At 50.1% G+C, this 19,819-nt stretch overlaps 11 protein-coding genes across 11 annotated transcripts; 6 read left to right on the top strand and 5 right to left on the bottom strand.

The window, feature by feature from the left end:
• Positions 1–57: 57 nt before the first annotated feature.
• B9G98_01595 (hypothetical protein) lies at positions 58–801 on the bottom strand (the record flags this gene model as incomplete). Its single annotated transcript, XM_024808153.1, has 1 exon — positions 58–801. One exon carries the CDS (start codon positions 799–801, stop codon positions 58–60), a length of 744 nt encoding a protein of 247 aa, XP_024663921.1.
• Positions 802–968: 167 nt separating this feature from the next.
• On the top strand, positions 969–1,730 carry B9G98_01596 (Bax inhibitor 1; the record flags this gene model as incomplete). The annotated part of the gene is made up of 1 exon (XM_024808154.1): positions 969–1,730. One exon carries the CDS (start codon positions 969–971, stop codon positions 1,728–1,730), a length of 762 nt encoding a protein of 253 aa, XP_024663922.1.
• Positions 1,731–1,837: 107 nt separating this feature from the next.
• B9G98_01597 (hypothetical protein) lies at positions 1,838–2,449 on the top strand (the record flags this gene model as incomplete). Its single annotated transcript, XM_024808155.1, has 1 exon — positions 1,838–2,449. One exon carries the CDS (start codon positions 1,838–1,840, stop codon positions 2,447–2,449), a length of 612 nt encoding a protein of 203 aa, XP_024663923.1.
• Positions 2,450–2,541: 92 nt separating this feature from the next.
• B9G98_01598 (Inosine-5'-monophosphate dehydrogenase) lies at positions 2,542–4,249 on the bottom strand (the record flags this gene model as incomplete). Its single annotated transcript, XM_024808156.1, has 2 exons — positions 2,542–3,656; positions 3,799–4,249. 2 exons carry the CDS (start codon positions 4,247–4,249, stop codon positions 2,542–2,544), a joined length of 1,566 nt encoding a protein of 521 aa, XP_024663924.1.
• A 167-nt stretch (positions 4,250–4,416) lies between these two features.
• On the top strand, positions 4,417–5,256 carry B9G98_01599 (Non-histone protein 10; the record flags this gene model as incomplete). Its single annotated transcript, XM_024808157.1, has 1 exon — positions 4,417–5,256. One exon carries the CDS (start codon positions 4,417–4,419, stop codon positions 5,254–5,256), a length of 840 nt encoding a protein of 279 aa, XP_024663925.1.
• Positions 5,257–5,299: 43 nt separating this feature from the next.
• B9G98_01600 (F-box/WD repeat-containing protein 7) lies at positions 5,300–7,114 on the bottom strand (the record flags this gene model as incomplete). The annotated part of the gene is made up of 1 exon (XM_024808158.1): positions 5,300–7,114. The coding sequence occupies one exon, from the start codon at positions 7,112–7,114 to the stop codon at positions 5,300–5,302; it is 1,815 nt and encodes a 604-aa protein (XP_024663926.1).
• Positions 7,115–7,723: 609 nt separating this feature from the next.
• B9G98_01601 (hypothetical protein) lies at positions 7,724–8,326 on the top strand (the record flags this gene model as incomplete). The annotated part of the gene is made up of 1 exon (XM_024808159.1): positions 7,724–8,326. The coding sequence occupies one exon, from the start codon at positions 7,724–7,726 to the stop codon at positions 8,324–8,326; it is 603 nt and encodes a 200-aa protein (XP_024663927.1).
• A 5-nt stretch (positions 8,327–8,331) lies between these two features.
• B9G98_01602 (Sporulation protein RMD1) lies at positions 8,332–9,480 on the bottom strand (the record flags this gene model as incomplete). The annotated part of the gene is made up of 1 exon (XM_024808160.1): positions 8,332–9,480. One exon carries the CDS (start codon positions 9,478–9,480, stop codon positions 8,332–8,334), a length of 1,149 nt encoding a protein of 382 aa, XP_024663928.1.
• Positions 9,481–9,890: 410 nt separating this feature from the next.
• On the top strand, positions 9,891–11,606 carry B9G98_01603 (CTP synthase; the record flags this gene model as incomplete). Its single annotated transcript, XM_024808161.1, has 1 exon — positions 9,891–11,606. One exon carries the CDS (start codon positions 9,891–9,893, stop codon positions 11,604–11,606), a length of 1,716 nt encoding a protein of 571 aa, XP_024663929.1.
• Positions 11,607–11,767: 161 nt separating this feature from the next.
• On the top strand, positions 11,768–18,910 carry B9G98_01604 (U3 small nucleolar RNA-associated protein 20; the record flags this gene model as incomplete). The annotated part of the gene is made up of 1 exon (XM_024808162.1): positions 11,768–18,910. One exon carries the CDS (start codon positions 11,768–11,770, stop codon positions 18,908–18,910), a length of 7,143 nt encoding a protein of 2,380 aa, XP_024663930.1.
• A 59-nt stretch (positions 18,911–18,969) lies between these two features.
• Positions 18,970–19,791, bottom strand: B9G98_01605 (hypothetical protein; the record flags this gene model as incomplete). The annotated part of the gene is made up of 1 exon (XM_024808163.1): positions 18,970–19,791. The coding sequence occupies one exon, from the start codon at positions 19,789–19,791 to the stop codon at positions 18,970–18,972; it is 822 nt and encodes a 273-aa protein (XP_024663931.1).
• Between the last annotated feature and the right edge of the window lie 28 nt (positions 19,792–19,819).

Genomic DNA, 19,819 nt, shown 5'->3' on the forward strand with positions numbered 1-19,819 from the left:
TGCTGACTAATAAAGAACCCTCCCCTAGAGGGAGCATGCTCTGGTGATGAAATGGAGTTATAAAGGATGGGTTTGGCGGCATATTTTCCCAAAAATATAATAAAGCAGCAGCGCTACAAATGTGATTGAGTAGCTGTCGACCGCATAACGTATGTCTTCGTCAGTACTGGCGATGGGGAGAATTTGCCAGAGGCGGAACAAAACCGGCGGCCCAACCAGCAGAACACCAATTAAACTCAGAATGATTTGGAAAAGGGATGACGGAGGGTGAACCAGGGTCACCAAACCGAAGACAGCCACTGTGATTGCTGCGATCCATATGTAGGCCTTGCGCTCTCGAAAGTTGAATTGCGACAGCTGCGTCAAAACCAAGGCCGATCCGTACATAAATGCCATGGTTACTAGTGTGTTCAAGTATGCTCTTGACTTTATCTGCGCCGCAGAGCCACCAATGCTGAAGATGCTGGCCATTCCAACCGCAACCAACAAGCGGCCATTCGCAGGAAACTGGCGACGATAACAGCAAGCAAGCAGATGGAGAATGATCAAAAGCAGTGTACTTACGACATCAGCTATTTCGACACCGGTGGGGATCAAATTGTCTGTGTCGGCCTCGTCGAACAGCAAGTACAAACAGAACTTCAGCGAGACGGCGCCTACCGAGGAGACCGCGAACAGCCCAGCCAGGAACGCATAGACCCGGTAAAGAAATCTCGATATAACAACCGGAGGGCAGGCGGCTAGTTCTTGCACATAGCTCGGATGCAAGTCCCGACCGGCATACGCTTCATCATCCTGCATGCTGATGACAGATTGAGTAGTTCGGTCACACGCACTCGGTGATTGAAATGTGATGGGTCCATGCGCACGCAAAAGTAAATTATAATCCTATATATAAATGAACGAGCTTCCTACCAGCTCGCCCAGCTCGTGATATTCCACACCTGGGAAGGCTCACTAATCATACAATGTCCACAGCGCCACCAGAGTATACAGCAACAGGCGGTCTGTTAGAAAATCTAGAAACTCCTCGTACAGATGGAGACCACATTCCTGATGATTTCAAGTGGAGCGATATTGTTGCCGAGTGTGCAATTGATATCCGGCACCGCTTTATGCAGCGCGTCTACCTGATCCTCGTCACCCAGCTCGTGCTCACAATTGCGATCTCCGCGATCATGATCATGAACCCCGGCGTTCAGCAGTGGGCCATGACGCACTCGTGGGTCATGTTTGTTGCGATGTTCGGTGGGTTGGCGTCGATGATTGTGACAATGTGGAAGCGCCGTGAGTACCCGATCAATTTGATATTTTTGGGTGTTTTCACCGTTTGCGAAGGGTATATGGTTGGGTTTGCGTCGAGCACGGCCGACACAAGTGTGATTATATCCGCCCTGATTGTTTTGGCGATTATCTTCACTGCGCTCTCTGCGTTCGCGTTGCAAACTCGTTACGACTTTACCGGCTATGCTCCATACCTTGGAGCTGCACTGTTTGGCCTGATCGGGTTTGGATTCGTTGCTATGTTTATTCCTTCGAGTAATGTGGAGATGGCATACTCTGTAATTGCCGTTATTATCTTTGCTGGTTACATTCTTGTGGACACTCAAATGATTATGACCCAGTATCACCCCGAAGACGAAGTTGCAGCTGCTGTTTCACTGTATTTGGACATTATCAACCTTTTCTTGAACTTGTTACGCATTCTTTCCAAAGCAGATGACCAGTAATGCCTGGTCGTGCAACTTGCCCGAACTAGGTTCCTGCGCCATGCTCAGCTGAAGGATAAAAGCCGGGACACTGCGCTCTTTATTTCACACCAACACTGTTATTTAAGATGAAGTCGGCTATTCTATTTACTCTCGCTTTGGCTGCTGCCCACGATCGTTCGCACCCCGACTGTGTCCCTTATGTTTCCCCTCCTTCACCTAGTGGTGAAATCTACCACTCTCTTCATGCTGCAAACGAGCAGGTTCATAGTATGGTATCAATGGTAGACCATTGGTCCGCTGATCAAGGTGTTCTCAATGCGTTGAACATCCAGCAGGAGTACTATAGCATGTACACGGCTATGCAGCATTTGGCTGATGCGGCCGAGCGTGCCTCATTTGACCGAGTGGACTCGGTTAACGCCGCTTCAGAGTACGCGCACCATGCGGCAGGCATTACTCGTCTGCTGAATGCGTTGGTTTCCAAGTCCGAAGATTTCAATTCTGTCCATGTTGAGACCATCATTCGAGACGATGTCATGAGCATGGTTTTGCCTGCTGCTCAAGTCCAGTCGCGAATTCTTGAAAGATTCCCTCGCGATGTGCCTTGCGACGCTCTTTCGACGGCCTCTGATGCTTGCCGCCACCTCACTGAAGCCCTTGCGCATGCCGGCGATGTCTACAACGTTGGGCCATTCTCGTTCGCTCCCGTCCCCACCGCCTGCCGACCCTATTGTTGAAGTCTTTGCCTGGTAGCCTGGCCCGACCGTAGGGCAGCATGACGTTATGGAATTTCAGATAAATAAAATATTTCAAACAAGAGCTACACATTCTAATTATGCAGGCGCTTCTCATAGGAGTGGAGCGAGTGCACGCCGCCCTCGAGCTGAGCAGAGGCAGTACGGAACTCGAAGCGGACGTCGCCGTTGTCGACGCCGGCCCGCAAAGCGTCGAGGCTCTGGACACCCACGTCCTGCAGACCATGCTGCAAGCCAGCCATAAGGTAAGGCACGAACTTGGTGATGGAGCCGCGGTCGATGACGGAGCCAGAGACGCCCTGGGCAACCAAAACAGCGTCGGACTCGGAGAAGTAACGGGACGTAGCGGCGTTCGCGTTAGTACCAGTCTTCTCCATGGCCTCGATGGAGCCCATACCGCGGTACGCCTTGAGACGGTTGCCATCGCGGTAGAAGTAGGCACCAGGCGACTCGGTAGTACCGGCGAGCAAGGAACCCATCATGACGGCAGAAGCACCGAGGGCGAGAGCCTTGGTGATGTGGCCAATATTTTGGACACCACCATCAGCGATGGTAGGAACGCCGAACTTGTTGGCGAACTCAGAGACGGCACGAACGGCTGTGGCCTGAGGACGACCGACTGCCATGACTTCCTGGGTGATGCAAATAGAACCAGAGCCCATACCGATACGAAGACCATCAGCACCATCAGAAATGAGCTGGGCAGCCTGCTCACGGGTAACAACGTTACCAGCGATGACCTGCAGGTTGGGGAAGCTCTTCTTGGCCCAGCGAATCATCTCGGACTGGAACATAGAGTTGCCCTGGGACGAGTCGAGAATGACAACGTCCAAGCCGGCAGCCACCAGCTTCTCGAGACGGTCACGGTCGCCAGTGTGGGTGCCGATGGCAGCACCGCACAGCAGCTGCTTGGAATCGGCAGACTTGGAAGCCAAGGGGTAGTTGTGGTTCTTTTTCAAGTCCGTGCGAGAAAGCAAAGAGACAATGTTTCCATTGCTGTCAACAATGGGAAGTTTGCCCTTTTTAGACTCACGCAAGATACGGTTACCCTCGGCGAGATCAACACCCTTGGTAGCAGTGACAACGTCACGGGTCATGATCTCGGAAACCGGGGTGGAGTCGTCGTCGTGGAACTCAATGTCCCGACGAGTGACGATACCAATGAGCTTACCGTTCATTTTGCCGTTTTCTTTGTTAGTACTAGATTCAAAAAAAATTGAATAAGAAGGTTTCCATCAGAAATAGTAAAATATAAGTTTCAACAAGACGGAGCCGTCATTGCTGTAGAACGAAAGTTTGGAAAAACATCTTTTGGAAAATAAATAACTTACCAGTAACGGGGAAACCGTGGAATCCCAGCTCCGAGGCGAGCTGCTTGACTTCGCCAACGGTGCGGGACGCAGTAATCACAATGGGGTCAGAAATGAAGCCATTCTCGTACTTTTTCACCTTGCGCACCATAGCAGCCTGCTCCTCAGCCGTGCAGTTGTGGTGGATGATACCAATACCGCCGAGCAAAGCCATGTGGATGGCCATGTTCTCCTCGGTAACGGTGTCCATGGGCGAAGAGACCAAGGGCAGCTTGAGGGTGATCTTCTTGGTGAGCTTGGTCTCAAGCTTGACGGTACTCGACGGGAAATCGATGCGGCCAGGAAGCATCAAAAAGTCATTGTAGGTGAGGCCGCCTGACTTCTTGGAGTCCATGAGGTCATTCACACACACGCCATCTTTAGAGGCATACTTGGAGAGTTCAGCAAGAGCGTTAGCACAGTTGGCGGACATGGTGTAATGCCAAAAAAAAAATCTTCCGAGCCCTGAAAATTTATTTCGCCTGGTCGGTACCCTAACCCAACTCACCCCGTTACGCCCCCCCCTTCGCTCATGTCCCCGCAGGCGCTGGACCGAGCGCAGCTAAGTCAGCAGCCCTTGACGTTGAGCCTTCGACCACCATGGAAGCGGCGCGAGAGAAAACTGTGGACCTGAAACGCAGAATAAAAGAGACAGAACAGAACAATGATGTTATAGTTGCTACCATTGAACGTACGAAGCGCATGATCCAGAGGGCCCGTCTGGAGCGAGCAATTTTGATGGAACGTTTGGAGACTCAAGCGAATCACATTGTCGCCACGGAGCTGGAATCTCCCCCGGACTCACCTGTTTTCCGGGAGCCCAGCGAGAATCCCGTGGAAAAACGCAAGGAGACTAAAAAGCAGCCGGCGCTGCGCGATCCGTCGCTACCCAAACGCCCTCAGAATGCCTACATAATATTCTGCGACACCGAGCGAGAGAATATAAAGCGCAAGCTCGAGGAGGCGCATCCAGACGGCAATTTCGACGTCAACAAGGTACTCTCCGAAAAATGGAAAAGCTTGGGGGCCGCTGGCCGCCACGACTATCACGAACTGTACAAAAAGGACCGACTGAGGTATGCTCGAGAAATGGCGCTTGTTCCCTCGGCGGGACTGTCTCCTACTGTTCAAAAAGAAAAGCAGCGGGCTGCAACTTACTTGAAGAAAGTGGAGATGGATGGAGATGGTGAGGCGGGTACTAAACGCAAGAGCCCCATGGAAGATGACAGCGATTTCATGAGTGAGGATGGGGACGATGTTACAGAAGACGAGGATCTACGACCAAAGGAGGACACTCCTGCCAAGCACATCAAGCTCGAGCCGAGCGAGTCGGCGCTTGAGCAGCCGAGCAAACCTGGCGAGCCCGCAGCACACCCTGCAGAGCCCGCAGCACCAGCAGCCGTTGCCCCGGTAGAACCTATAAGCGAAGCAAATACATGAAATGAAAACTCCATTTTTTTTTCTTAATAAAAATCGTAAATAACTAAGGAACAAAGCTGATAAGCTCAAACACAGTGTTGCTGTGATCGCTTCCTACCATCACCAGCCGGTCATTAGAGAATGCAAGACCCCACACGGTTGTGAATTGAGGCCCCAGGGACCGGATCTGACGCCCAGTGGCTAAATCCCACATATGAACTCGACCATCGGGCCCGCCCGAAATGATGCGTTCGTCGTCGAATTTTAAGCACGTGATGGCGTTGTCGTGGGCAATTATACGATGAAGGCATACCATTTTGTCGATATCCCATACCCGGATTGCACCGTCACTTGATCCAGACACTAGCTTTTTCCCTCGAAGTTGTAGCTGGCCAACTAGCGCAACATGGCCTGTTAACACGCCAAGGCACCGGCCGGATCGTAAGTCCCAAAGGAAAATCATGAAATCGAGTGCGCCACTAGCAATAATGCCCCCAGAAACATCCAGGGAATAAATCTGTGCTTGGTGGCCCTGTAGCGTATGTACAAGCTCGCCTGTGGAGTATCGCCATACTCGCACTGTACAGTCGTAGCTTGCTGAAATGGCATACTCATCAACAGCCTTGAGGCAGCGCACAGCGCCCGTATGAGCCTCTAACACATGTAGACAAGTGCCTTGTTGGACGTCCCAGACTCTCACGGAATGGTCACGTGATCCAGACAGTGCAATTTTCGGTGACGCCATGGCGAGACACCGGACAGTCGAGGTGTGACCCTGCAGAATACGTGTGCAATGCATCGTATTGAGATCCCATACTCGCACGTCACGGTCGCACCCACCAGAGACCAAGGTTTTGGCGTGGAGGGCCAGGGCCCAAACACCCATCACGTGCCCGCATAGAGAGCTGAGAAGGCGGCCGTTATTGCTAAACACCAGGATTTTAGAGTTGTCCAACGCGAGAATAATATAACCACCTTGCATAAGTAACTCGGTGACAATGACGTCGTCGGAGTTTTGCAAAACGTATCGCGCCGCGAGTTTTCCACCTGTGTCCCAGGCATTGCTAAGAAGGTATTCCTGTTTGAAGTGGGATCTGTAAGTTTTAGGTTTGACGTAGCGCGAAGCTTCGGGTTTGTAAATCATCTCAACAATGTTTCCTAAACTCGAAGCCACGGAATTCTGCCTCTGGCCGAACGAGTACGAGTTCAAGCTGGTATTTGAAGCTTGTGAATTCCGGAGAGATGGAGGAGTTGTGCTGATGGCCATTGGGTTAGTCTCGTCGTCATCTTCCTGCATCTCACACGCTTCGTCATGAGAAGCCAGTGAAGACATGGACGCTCGCCGGGTAAGGTTGAGAAAAGACTGGGTCATCTCATTACCGGCTGCGCTCAAACGGCGGAAATGGTGCACCTCGCAGAGATGTTTCCAGGTGGTGTCGTCGCTGAGAACCAGATACCACAAGCGGGAGACTTGGGATGCAGCTGCCAGCGACCTGGGGTCCTTAATATAACTTAAAATGCGCAGGGAGATTTCCCAAGGCAAAACCTTGAATGGGTCGTGTCTCAACATGGGGTCAATGAGCTGGTTGGTTGCAAGCAGAACTTCATGGCCGCACTGGCCCAAGAGTTCCTGCATACAAGCAATTTTGTCGACGTCTGAGAGATCACGAAACATGCGGCTTATACTGGAGATACGGTCCTGCGGTGTGGTATGAGGTCCGCTACTCAATGGGGAGCCCAAATTATCCGACAAGCGCAGGAGGCGCATCGACGGTATTGGAGAAGGGGCAGGCGAAATGGGCATTCCGCTTAATGCTGTCGAGTGGTCGTCATTTCGACCACAGAACGAGTTGCCTGCGAAAGGGTTTGCGCTGTCCATAGAAAATAAAGTGTGAACGGTGACGGGAAAGAACAAATATATAAAAGGTTCGTGTTGCGGAGCGGAAAACTAAAAAGCGTAAAAAGTTTCGGCTGATTCAGGGGGTACTCCTTCCAACCTAGAACCGCAATGTGCTCTGTGAGACGGGAATTGTAAAGCGCCTGAGTTAGAGCGTGCAAATTGAAGCTCTCCGGGGTCCTGTCTCGTCAAGCCTATGTTCTGGCAAGAGGCCAGGATTTTTTTTGGGAACTTATATAACCCTTGAGGTGGAGACCCGAAATGCTAACTTAGACGCTGAGTCATGCAAAAGAGCGAGCTCTGCATGAGGACCCACATGTGGGTGTCCCAAAGAGGACTTGCGAGTGCGATTGGCAGCTCGTCTTATGCGTGGGGTCGATTTTGCTAAGCCTGGGCATTTCGCGCCACGATGTGACACCTCACATCTGGTTGTGATTTTTATGCACAATCCGGGGCTGCACTCGCAGGCTGTTGCTCGCTCGACCTGCTCAATGCTCCGCCATAGTGGTAGGCTCGTCTTGTGTGATTACTAGTCAAAATTGGCCAAGTCAGTGAAGGGGCGAAAAAGCAATAAACACGGGGCACAAACATATGATATCCACAGGTAGAGTTGCAGGACTCAAATCTCTTCCAGAGGCATTCCATCTTTCGCCGGCCGATACGGAGGTCGCAGACGCCTCAGTCGAGGAAATCACGGCGAAGCTTTTCTTTATTCTAGAAAACGGCGAGCCCTCGCAGGAAATCTTGAAAGAGATCACGGCCAAGGTCCCTCCTGAGGCTACGTTCATTGTTGCTTTGAGGTCGGAGTTCGCCAAAGACACGCCGCTGAGCGCAACTGAGGTCGAATTGGTGCGTCGAGTTTTTTCGCTGGTTCCCCATGCCCGCAGTTATGGCATTGCGGACCTGTCTGCGACCGCATTATCGTCGATACTGGATGCGGGAATCCATATTGATATCGATCACATTGACGCAGACGAGTGCTGTGCCCTGCCTCCTGATATTTTGAAGCTTGGCCGTGAGATGAACATTAGACTCCTTGCTCATCACGACACCCAATTCACCACACAGGAGGCACTGTCGCAGGTTGCCGAGTCAGTTAAAAAGCCCTTTACGGAATGGCATGCCGTGCTGCGTCTGAGCGGGACCTTCAAAGGGCGCCAGGTCATTGCCAGTACCGAGTATTATATCGCATAGTCTACTTACTCTTGAGCATATACATCCACAATAACGTTAATAAGAGCCACCACGATCTCGGCAGCAATGAGCACGATAACAATGATTTCCAAGTACTCGCCATGCACTTGTCCAAGCTGCTCTTTGAGCATCTGGAGCAAATCGTTGACAACTTCCAAGCGGGTGTTTAGGAGCTGGACCCGTTGGCTGATTTCAAGGTATCCTCGAGTTGCTTGGTAGATTGGCTCGAGCTGAGGTTCGGCCCACATGAGCTCCGGAGAGTCGAGGACCGAGCCATGCAGATTAACATTGACGCGCAAAATGAAAAGCTCGCCGATGCTCTTCATAATATCTCTACGAGACATGTCGATTTTACCTGTTTCTGCAATTTCCAGGGGAAAATCCTGAGTGTCGGAGATCGTATTGTCCACCAGCTCCTCAAACAGCGAGATCTTTGCACTCTGAGCAATGGCGTGTGAAATCGACAGCTTGGTCATGTAATTATGGTCCCGCAGGGCGAAAAAGTCATTGTAAATGCGGGGCTGGTACGATTGAGTAATGTAATAGTTGAACTCCTCGACGTGCACGTCCTCGTAGGCCAGCTTCTCCCGCTCAAAACGAGCCAGCTCTTGCAGTACCCGTTGCTCTTCATCCTGGCGGAATCCCCACATAACCACCACGCCGTACTGGAAAATAAATAGATCACTGCGTCTGTACGACGTATCAATCTCGCCGCCTTCGTCAGTAAGTCGAGTGGGCCCGGTCGTAGGCTCCTCACCGGGCCGCAAATAAGTATAAGGAGTATAGAGACATTCGTCAATCAATTTAGGCTCAGCATGATTTGCTGTACGACCAGAGAGGTATCGATTCAGTTCGTTCATGCGATACGATCCGGCCGTGCAGTAGGCGGTCACACGGGGCAACAGCTTGCGATGGGCCTTGCCCAGTCGTTCGGCATCCTTTCTGGCTACAGAATCGGTGATCTGGCGCAATTGAGAATATACTTCTGCCGGGGTTTCTTGCTCATCGTCCTCGAACGTTTCCGGACCCTGCGGCAGGATTTTGAGCTTTTGATTGGTAAAAGACGTCCGCTGCGGCCCAAACTTGCCACGGGTGTTTACACTTGTCGTAGATACAGCGCTACTGCCACTTAAAAGAGGGCTAGATTCGGACATACCAATGCTCTAGCGGGTGGTTGGTTAGTCAGATCTTGCCTGCAAACAGATCTTAGAGCTGATAGGAGGGCCGCCGGCGTATTGACACAAGAGCAGCTGTTAAAAGACGCAATGGTGACAAAAAGAAACCGGTAAATAGAAGCGAATAGAGCGGACCAGTTACAGAGCAGGTGCTCATGCTTGTCGGCAGATTGCGGACAAACGCACTCCGAGATCAAAACCCCCAAAAATACCTGGGCACTAAAAATGCCAGAGCACTGAACTAAAGTTTCTGATAACAATGAGATAGCCCATATTCAAATTGTTCAAGGCCCCACAGACCCGCTTTCCATGCATCAATTAAGATCAACGCTGACATAATTTATTTTCCGGCTTTCTTTCAAATTTTTTCCCTCCTCCCATCGACAAGAATGAAATACGTGATTGTATCGGGTGGCGTTATTAGTGGTATCGGAAAGGGCGTTATCGCTTCTTCAACTGGTTTGCTGTTCCGTTCTTTGGGCTACCGCGTGACGTCTATCAAAATTGACCCCTACATGAATATCGACGCCGGTACGATGTCTCCGTTGGAGCATGGTGAAGTTTTCGTTCTGGCCGATGGTGGTGAGGCAGATCTTGATCTTGGTAATTACGAGCGTTATCTCGGCGTCACGCTGACCCGCGAGCACAACCTCACTACCGGTAAGATCTACCGCTACGTCATTGATAAGGAACGCCGGGGTGACTATCTGGGCAAGACAGTCCAGATCGTTCCTCATTTGACCAACGCTATTCAGGACTGGCTGGAGCGTGTCGCTCATATCCCTGTGGATGGCTCTGACATCCCTCCCGATGTCTGCATCATTGAATTGGGCGGCACCGTTGGTGATATCGAGAGTGCTCCGTTTGTGGAAGCTCTCCGTCAGTTCCAGTTCCGTGTCGGTCACCAGAATTTCGCGCTCATCCATGTGTCGCTTGTTCCTGTTATCCACGGTGAGCTCAAGACCAAACCCACACAGGCCGCTATTCGCGATCTGCGGTCTCTTGGCCTCACTCCCGACATCATTGCATGCCGCTGCTCTGAGCAGCTTAGCGAGGCCACTATCTCTAAGATTTCTATGTTTTGTCACGTCGGCCCTGAGCAGGTTCTTGGTGTGCACGACGTGAACTCAACTTATCATGTTCCTCTCATGCTTAATGAAAACCGTCTCATGGACTACTTTGCTAAGCGCTTGCAACTGTCAGACATCAGTTTGAGCTCTGATCGGGTGGAGAATGGCACCAATCTGTTCCGTCGTTGGACCGCGCTGACAGAGTCTTTCGACAATGCCCGTGAAACTGTCACTATTGCCCTGGTTGGAAAGTACGTCGACCTTCAGGACTCTTACATCTCTGTGGTAAAGGCATTAGAGCACTCGGCACTCCAGTGCGGCCGCCTTTTGAAGATTTCGTGGGTGGATAGCGAGAATCTTGAGGAAAAGACTTCGGAAACCAACAAGGTCCGCTTCCACGAGGCTTGGGCGGAGGTCTGCCAAGCAGACGGTATCCTTGTTCCCGGTGGATTCGGCTCTCGCGGTATCGAGGGCATGATCCAGGCTGCTCGGTGGGCTCGCGAGAACAAAGTGCCTTATCTTGGTATCTGCCTCGGGTTCCAGGTGGCTGTAATTGAGTACGCCCGCAGTGTTCTGGGTATCAAGGATGCTACGTCTGCCGAGTTCAACGAGCATGCCGCCAACCCGTTCATCGTGTACATGCCCGAGGTTGACAAGACACAGATGGGCGGCACCATGCGTCTCGGACGCCGCGAGGCTCACTTCCAGAGCGAGTACAGTGACCGGTCTGTGCTGCGTCGTCTGTACGCCAATGAAGACGTCGTCTACGAGCGTCACCGCCACCGCTACGAGGTCAATCCCGAGCGCATCGATGACCTCGAAGCGGCCGGCCTGTCGTTTGTTGCCAAAGACGAGACCGGAACCCGTATGGAGTCTTTCGAGGTCTTCTCCAACCCTTACTATGTCGGCACTCAGTACCATCCGGAGTATTTGTCGCGCGTTTTGTCGCCTTCTCAGCCCATTCTCGGTCTCGTGGCCTCCGCCTGTGGCAAGCTAGATGAAGTCACCGGCGAACAACGCGATACGGACTTTTAGGCCATATAAACTAAAGGCTACTATTTAGCTGTAATATTATTATCCGCATCTTTCTTAACACCTTCTTCCTCTCTCTCCAACGGCTCCTGCCCTTTCCCTGACAAAAAACTCCCTATGCAAGCCGCTGCACTGTAAGCAAAAAAAAAATCTAAGCTTCTTCAATGAAAGCCAAAAGAGCGACACAAAGTGACGTGCGCAAGCACACTTTTGTGCCGTTCACTGACCGGGTTGCTGCGATCAGGATTGATCCGGTCCGCAAGGTGAGCGGCCACCGCAAGCTGCCTGACGCTGAGCATGGCTCGTATTTCATTGAAGCACTTGGTCAGTGGTCTGAGCTCAATTTGGCCACAAACTTTACGAATTTCGCCGAAAAGGCGACAAGGCTTTCTTTGAGCCTGCCCTTGATCATCCATAACCAGAAGGAAATCATGGATCTTCTTCTAGAGCATGCAAAGCGCATTGATGCACACTCTGCTGAACCGATCCTCGACCTGATCACGCACTTTGCCCACGATATGGGCAGTGATTTCGAGCCTTATTTTGGCCCCACGCTTACCACGCTCATAGAAATCACCGAGAACATGCATGGTGAGCCGGATCTGCAGCTCTACGAACGAGTTTTCAACTGCTTGGCGTATCTTTTCAAGTATCTCGCTCGTTTACTGACCACTGACTTGCGTCCCACGTACGATCTACTTTCCACTTTGTTCGGTAAAGACCATAAACAGCGGGGCTTTGTGCTTCGTTTCGCCGCCGAGTCTATGGCGTTCCTTGTTCGAAAATGCTCAGACGAAAGTCTGTCTCTTATTTTGAATCACATCATTGAAGACGTTGACCGTCAACAGAACCCACAGTACTCAAAGTCGACCTCAATTCTCTTGGCCAACACAATGAAAGGGCCTGGAAGTGGACTGCACTCAAGAGCCCGTGAGCTGGCAACCGCTCTGCTTGATTCGGTAGTCCAGGTTGGTACGAGGTATATTTACAACTTTGCTTGCGACGTATTTGTTCAGGTGCTGCACCACGTTCGTAAAGAAAGCAGTCAGCCTCTGTATGATGCGGTGCTAAATTATGGAAAGGCAGATCCCAGCTTGAACTTTTTATTGCTCTTCACATTCGCAGGTCTTCGCAAAGGTGACCGCGTTCACAATTGGGGCGAGATATACAAAAAGCTGGTCGGATTGCTGTCCAATGATCCGGTCCTGTCGGTCGATGCTGTTTTTGCTACTGCTGTTGTTCTTTCTAATGCTAGTTTCGAGGCAACCAGTCAGTACTTTGGCCAAGTTTCTTCAGCCTTGAAAGACACTTCATCTGCGTTGCGAGTATACACTCTTGTTTCCGAGCTGAATTCTGATGTCACACAAACGTTTATTGAGAAGCTCGCACTACCCAAATTAGTTTCGGGAAATGCTCTGGACCAGTGTATTGGCCTGTTTCTTCTTGATATGGATCAGAAAGTCAACAAGAAGACCAAATTCAATGCCAAAGATTTGCTCGAGGTATGGTGGAAAATCCATGTACTCGATGACACGTTCACTGGACTACTGAAAAAGCTCGTAGAGGTCCAAGTTGAGAGCAGCTCTCGTGGGTTGCAAGCCGATATTTGCGGCACTCTGCTTTTAGCGGATCCATCCCCGGCCAATTACAAGCTTGTTCTTGAACATTTCAGTTACCTCGATCCTCGCGAAAGTTTGTTGAAAGGTTTGGCGCTAGGTCTCCCTAGCAAGCTCAGCGAATCAGAAAAGAAGCACCTTGTCGAGTTACTGCTGGACAGTACAATGTCGTGGAATGCTGCTATTCGGTCTGCTGCTGTCGAGATCTGCAAAAAGCTGTACCCAACCCCTCTACTCGATCAATGTATTTTAATCGACCAGATCCCTATCGATGTTTCAAATTCCCGAAACCTCGCTATGCATATCCGCAACTTGGCGAAAAATTACTCCACTTCCGGCTCAAACTACATTGTGGATCTGGTTGTTCCCCGCTATATGTTTGGTCTTTTAACCAGTCGCTTCCAGCCCATTTGGACCGCAGTTCTAGAACAGGTCCCTGTCCTGTCTGATAAAAACAAGGAAATTATTTGGGAACTCGCATTGAAGTGGATCAAAGATGCCCCTGAGCAGCAAGCCCTCTATGGAGATGATGTGATGGAGTCGGAGCTACCCCATATTCATGATTTGGACTGTACGTTCCTCAGCAAGGTTCAACAACGGGGCCGTCATATTTGGGCGGACTACGAAGATCCGGAAACAGCCCTCAAAATCAGAGCCGCAAATGAGACTAATGTCCCCGTACCAGAAGACCTTCGTTCACTTGCTATCAAGGTTCTTGCTCAGATACCCAAAACTGCTGAATCGCACGGTGACACTTTGACCCCATATATCCTACACGATGCTGGTGAAGAGACCGCATACAAGGATCGAGTTGCCCTGCTGGAGCTTTTTGCAAAGTTCACCAAACCACGTAAACTCGAGCGTTTCGACGAACTGTATGCTCGCTATTTGTATTTCTTGGGATCTCGGCATCTTCCTATCCAGAAACTCGCTATCAAATGTGTGCTGAGTGACAACAGCTCCTCAGCTGCCGTTCTCCGCAAATACCGTGATAACCTTGACGCTCTCACCGACGACGCTAGATTGAAGGATGAGATGACACACATTGTTGGATTAAAAGGCACCGGCCAAGAGCATGCTATCCATGACGATGATAGACAGATTGCTATGCCCATTGTTGTCCGCTTATTATATGGTAGAGCCCAAATTGCAAAGTCCACTGGTGGTATTCGAGCAACTCAGAGACATGCTGTTCTTACAGCCTTGCATTCGCTAGAACCCCAGTATATCAAGCTGTTCAACGAGCTTGCTGCCGAACAAGTTGAGTTTGGCAGCGATATCTCATCACTTAGACGTCAACAGGGTTACCTATCGCTTGTTCAGGATACAATCCACGAGCTTCAGAGCCTTATGGTTCACGCTTTAGATGTTGTGGTACCTGCACTTTTGAATATAATTCAGGTTGTTGAGCGCATAGGTGAGTCGGAGGAGCATATCTTCAAGTCAGCCAAGCAGCTTCGCCAAAGTTCCACCAAAACATTGGAGAGCCTATTCTCTTCAATTGCCGAGCAGGGATTGTGGGCAGAGTACATTGATCGTATTTACGAGACCTTGATCAACCCCCAACTGGTAAATTTCGGTCAGCGGAACCTTGAACAGCCATCTGCCTTGATGGTACTAGTTTCTACTTTATCAGGTGACATTGGCCTCGTAGGCTATTTGCGACCTAAGCTTGCTGAGGCACTTGTGTCCTGCATCACCTTTGCCAATGTCAAGGAATCAGTTGTCCAGTTAGTTTTGGGCTTTGTGGATAATTTGCTTGAGGCAAACTCAGAACTTGCTCAAGTTGTGGTACCTACAGTCATTGACCATCTCCCTTCGCTCCTTGAACGCGAGTTCTCAATCAATGCGCTTTCCCAGCAAGTTAGTCTGTTGAACAAACTCGTGGATCGTGATAGTGATTGCTTCTCAAAGGAAACACGCGATAGTTTGATCAGCGTGGCCCTGCTGGCATTGAATAAGCCTACTGGTAAGGTGCCAACTACCGTCAAGGCGACTCTTCTGGACTCGCTGAGCAAATTGCTAGTTGACGAGTCAGTTACCGAAGCAAAGATTGACGAGGCATATGTCAATTTGACTAAAATGTTTCGCCTTTTCAGTGACCGCCGTGCCAGAGAGAATCTTGCTCGCTGCTATGCTTCATTTGGAGCTCGTTGCCCCAAGTATGAGCTAGTAGGTGAGCTAGTGGTTGAGCTGAACTCGTTCGATCAGCGCCGGCTCGGCTTGCCTGATTTCGACCGACGCCTCGCTGCTTTCGCTATCATCAACGAGCAAAAGTATCTAGAACTGACATCGATGGATTGGCTGGTCTTGGTGTACAACATGCTATTTTTCATCAAGGATCCAGAGGAGTTGGCTTTGCGGAACAACAGTTCCTACAGTCTCAGAAGATTTGTTGATGCTCTTAACGGGGCCGGCGGGGAACACATTGCCATCATGAATGACGCTGTTCTGCCTGCTATCAAATTGGGTCTCAGAGAAAGTAACGAGGCCTTCCGTCTCCTTTACCTCGAGGTACTTGGCCATTTGGTTCACACAAATAAGACTGTCGAAAGCATTCAAGACTTGAAAAATCTCTATGTTGAAGACGACGACGAGGTTGACTTCTTCTACAACGTCCAGCATATCCAGGTTCACCGCAGGCGTCGTGCAGTTCAACGGCTCTCTTCTGTCGCAAGCGAGGGCAAGCTTTCTGGTACTTCGATTTCCCAGATTCTTTTGCCTATTATCGAGCACTTTGTGGCTTACAGTGGTAACAAAGATGGTGAGCTGAATAACTTGGCTGATGATACTATTTCTGCAATTGGTGAATTAACCAAACATATTACCTGGAACCAATTCAGAGCTATTGTCCGGCGCTATGTCTCGTTAGTTGTCACAAAACCATTGGAGATTCGCAAAAACGTCAAGCTGGTAAATGCGATGGGTATTGCGGTCGAAAACCCGCATTTCGAGCTGCCGAAGCCTGAAAAGTATGCTGACTTTGTTGCTAATGAAGTTGTTGCTCCTTTACACAAGGTTATGAGCCAGAAGACGAATGAGCATGAGAACTTGCCCGAGCGTATCACGCTAGCCATCCCAATCGTGTACTTTTTGCGCAGCTTGCCTAAAGATGATTTAGAGAGAGAACTGCCAGGAAAACTCAGCGGCCTCTGCCAAATCCTTCGCTCAAAGACGCAAGAACTGCGTGATGTAGTTCGAGAAACCCTTGGTCGTGTCGTTAAAATCTTGGGACCAGATTATTTTGTTTACATCGTTTCGGAGCTCAGCAGTGCTTTGCGTCGCGGTGCCCAATTACATGTGTTGGGTTTTACTGTGCACTCGCTCCTTCTTGAGCTGAAAGATGTCATAGTCCCTGGCGATTTGGATGCCAGTGTTGAAGGTATTAGCGATATTATCATTGAGGATATATTTGGCACTACTGGTCAAGAAAAGGATAGTGATGGCTATGTTACAAGCGCCAAGGAGGTCAAACAGCACAAGAGCTTTGACACCGCCGAGATTCTTGCCTCTAATATTAATTTGCCGCAATTTGGTCTCTTCATTCAGCCCATCAAGGATCTGCTGCTTTACACAAAGATTAATTTAAAGACTGAACGAAAGGTGAGCGAGCTGTTGCAGAGAATTTCGAATGGCCTTCACCGTAACGCGGTTTCAAAATCTCAGCAGGGCCTGGTTATGTGCTTCCAAATGTACAAAATGTGTACTTCGGCAACCGAGCGCCAGGAGCGTGAAAGTGAGCTCGCGAACGGGTCCTTGCCGACCGATCGAAAAGCAATTCTTGATAGAGCGGCCAAGGAGTCAGAGGCATTCTTCACTGTTCGACTTTCTTCCCGCCATTGGGATGAAACTAATGGTGCACGCAAGTTATATGTGAAACAGTTATATTTGCTGCAAACATTCGTGCTTGACGCCCTCCGCACAATGCTAGGTGCCACTGAGTTGTTGACGGTTGCAAATGTCAAAGGCCTGCTTCCTATTGTTGAAGAAGCCATTCAAAGTAATCAGGAAGACACTCAGATTGCTGCCTTGAAGCTTGCAACATCTTCGCTTCGAATCGCTGTTCCGGGTATTGATGATCGCATTACCAGCCTTGGCAGGAGGACTCTTGCACTTATTAAAACGACTTCGTCAACAACTACCGAGCTATGCCAGGCTTGTTTGAAGTTCCTGGTAATGCTTTTCAAGCACAAACCGGACTTTGAACTCAAGGAGGCTGGTATTGGTTACATTCTAGATCGCATCAAACCGGACATCGAAGAACCTGATCGTCAAGGTGTATCGATTGGGTTCACTCGTGCTATCTTGAGCCGTAAGCTTTTACTCCCTCAGCTCTACGACATGATGGATCAGATTGCAAAGGTCATGGTCACAAACCAAAGTGCTATGGTTAGAACAGCTTGTCGATCTGCATATCTTCAGTTTTTGCTTGAATACCCTCATGGCAAACAGAGGCTCGATAAGCATTTTGCATTCTTGGTCTCTAATTTACAATACCCCTCGTCTAATGGTCGTTTGTCTGTTATGGAAATGATCCGACTTGTTATCACCAAAGTCCACGAGGAGCAGATCGAGGCTACACTGACCTCGTTCTTTGTTGGCCTTGTTCTTGTTCTTGTAAATGACGATGAGGCAGAATGCCGTTCGACTGCGTCCAAGTTGATCAAAGAGCTGCTGACCCGAGTGGATAGTGACTCTAAGACTGTTATCATTGACTACTGTGTGTCCTGGCTGAGCAAACTTGGAACTAATAACTTGCTGGTTCGTGGAGGAATGGAAGTTGTTGCGATGATGGGCGAAGCTGGTGGGTACCTGGACAATCAAAAGCTTCAAGAACGTATCGATAAGACTGTTGTTGAAGTCCTTGAAGGAAGTCGCAGACAATCTGGGCTTGAAGTCGAATGGCAGCTTGTTTATTTTGTGTTGCAGTATGTGTCTCAGCAATCGATCTCGCTTGAAACTCTCAAGCTCGTAGAAGATGCACTTTTGTTCCCTCATCCTTGGGTTCGTGCCTTAGCTGGTCGTATTTTTGGCAGTTATTACACGCTAGCCAAAACAGAAGGGAAGCCTCTGTCTACTGAGCTTTTGACTGAAGCAGCAAACAGGTTCATGCGTCAAATGGGTGCTCCCAGTTTACCTGAACCCGATGGAGTCCAAATCGTAAAGAACCTTGTTTACACGGTGACTGCCTGGGAGTCTACTACCCCCGCACCCACGGTTGAAACCAAGACTGGAGAACAAAAATGTACAGAGTGGTTGTTCAACCGTGTAAGTGGACTTTTGCGTGTTGATATTCACAACCCTGAGACAGTAGGAAGCAAGACAGCGGCTGTGCAGCTTCTTGCCTCGCTTGCACAAGTTCTCGGTGCCGAACGATTGAAGCCACTGGCAGAAAGCGCTATTCTGGGACTGTACGTTTTAACTCAGCACCTTGACGATGATGAGAAGACTGAACTTCGAGATCTAGCCCAGCAGGCCCTGACAATCTACCACAAGGCGTTGGGAACTACGGAGTATCTCCATCTCTACAATGCGGCACGGCAACAAGTTCAAACCAAGCGTTTGGAGCGTCGTACCAAACGATCTGTTGAGGCGGTGACTGCCCCAGCCACGCATGCCCGCAAGAAGATCAAGAAGAACATCTTGAAAAAGGAATCGCGTCGCCGGCATGCCAAGGCAAAGCGAACGTAGAAAAAAGTGCATTAATACAAAAGTGTTTTTACTAAAAAATTTAACGAAAAAATAATACTTTAGACCCAAATTGGCACAAAAGTAGCCAAAAATGAGGATTTAACCTCTTCGTCCCTTGCCTCCTTACAGAGTTGAGCTAGGCTCTTGTGAGAACGCAAAGGTTTCTGAGGCTGGTAACGCGCGGGAGTGATACCCTTCTTTTGCAAAAGCATCGCAAGGTAAACAACGCTCATTGTTTTGGAGATAGTACTGGTTTGAGGGCTGGGTTGCGCGGGCAGAGGGAGGTCGACGTCGAAAAGAGACTCCATGTCGACATCCTGACAGACGTTGTCGTTGGTGAAAGAAGCGACGGTTGCTGCATTGTCCTCAACGACTTCCTCGTCGTAGCTTGTGACCAGAACCTTGGGGAGGCCCCAGTCGGTCAAGCCGTCGTCGACGTGAGTCAAGTCGGTGAGGTCAGAGCAGTAACTAACCGAGCTCTTCATTTCAACCGCAGGCCGGGAAAAATCTGTGGACGCGGAGTGGCATGTTGAGTCACCACCCACGTCGCCGTAGAAAATGTCGGGGAGCACGTCCTTGGGCAGCATAGCTGGACGCATACGCGAGGTGCTAATGCCAGCGACATCAAGAGGAGAGACGCCAATTGATACCATTGGCTGCTGTTCCTTGAGATCCACCACGTCAATCATGTCGTGGGCGACGTGGGTGTCGCCTGACGCAAAAGACATAGTGCGGGGACGGGGTCCAGCGACCGAGTGAACGGGCGCGTGGACATTCGGGGACTCGGCTGCGGGCCTTGTCCCCTTGGGTTCCGACCTCTGACGATTCCGTCTGCCCCTACCAATCCGCAAACTCCGGTGGAAACGTTGGAATAACGCCATACGGAGACGGGGCCAGAAAAGGTGCGAG

Source organism: Wickerhamiella sorbophila (genome assembly GCF_002251995.1).
Source record: "Wickerhamiella sorbophila strain DS02 chromosome Unknown contig1, whole genome shotgun sequence".
Taxonomy (NCBI): domain Eukaryota; kingdom Fungi; phylum Ascomycota; class Dipodascomycetes; order Dipodascales; family Trichomonascaceae; genus Wickerhamiella; species Wickerhamiella sorbophila.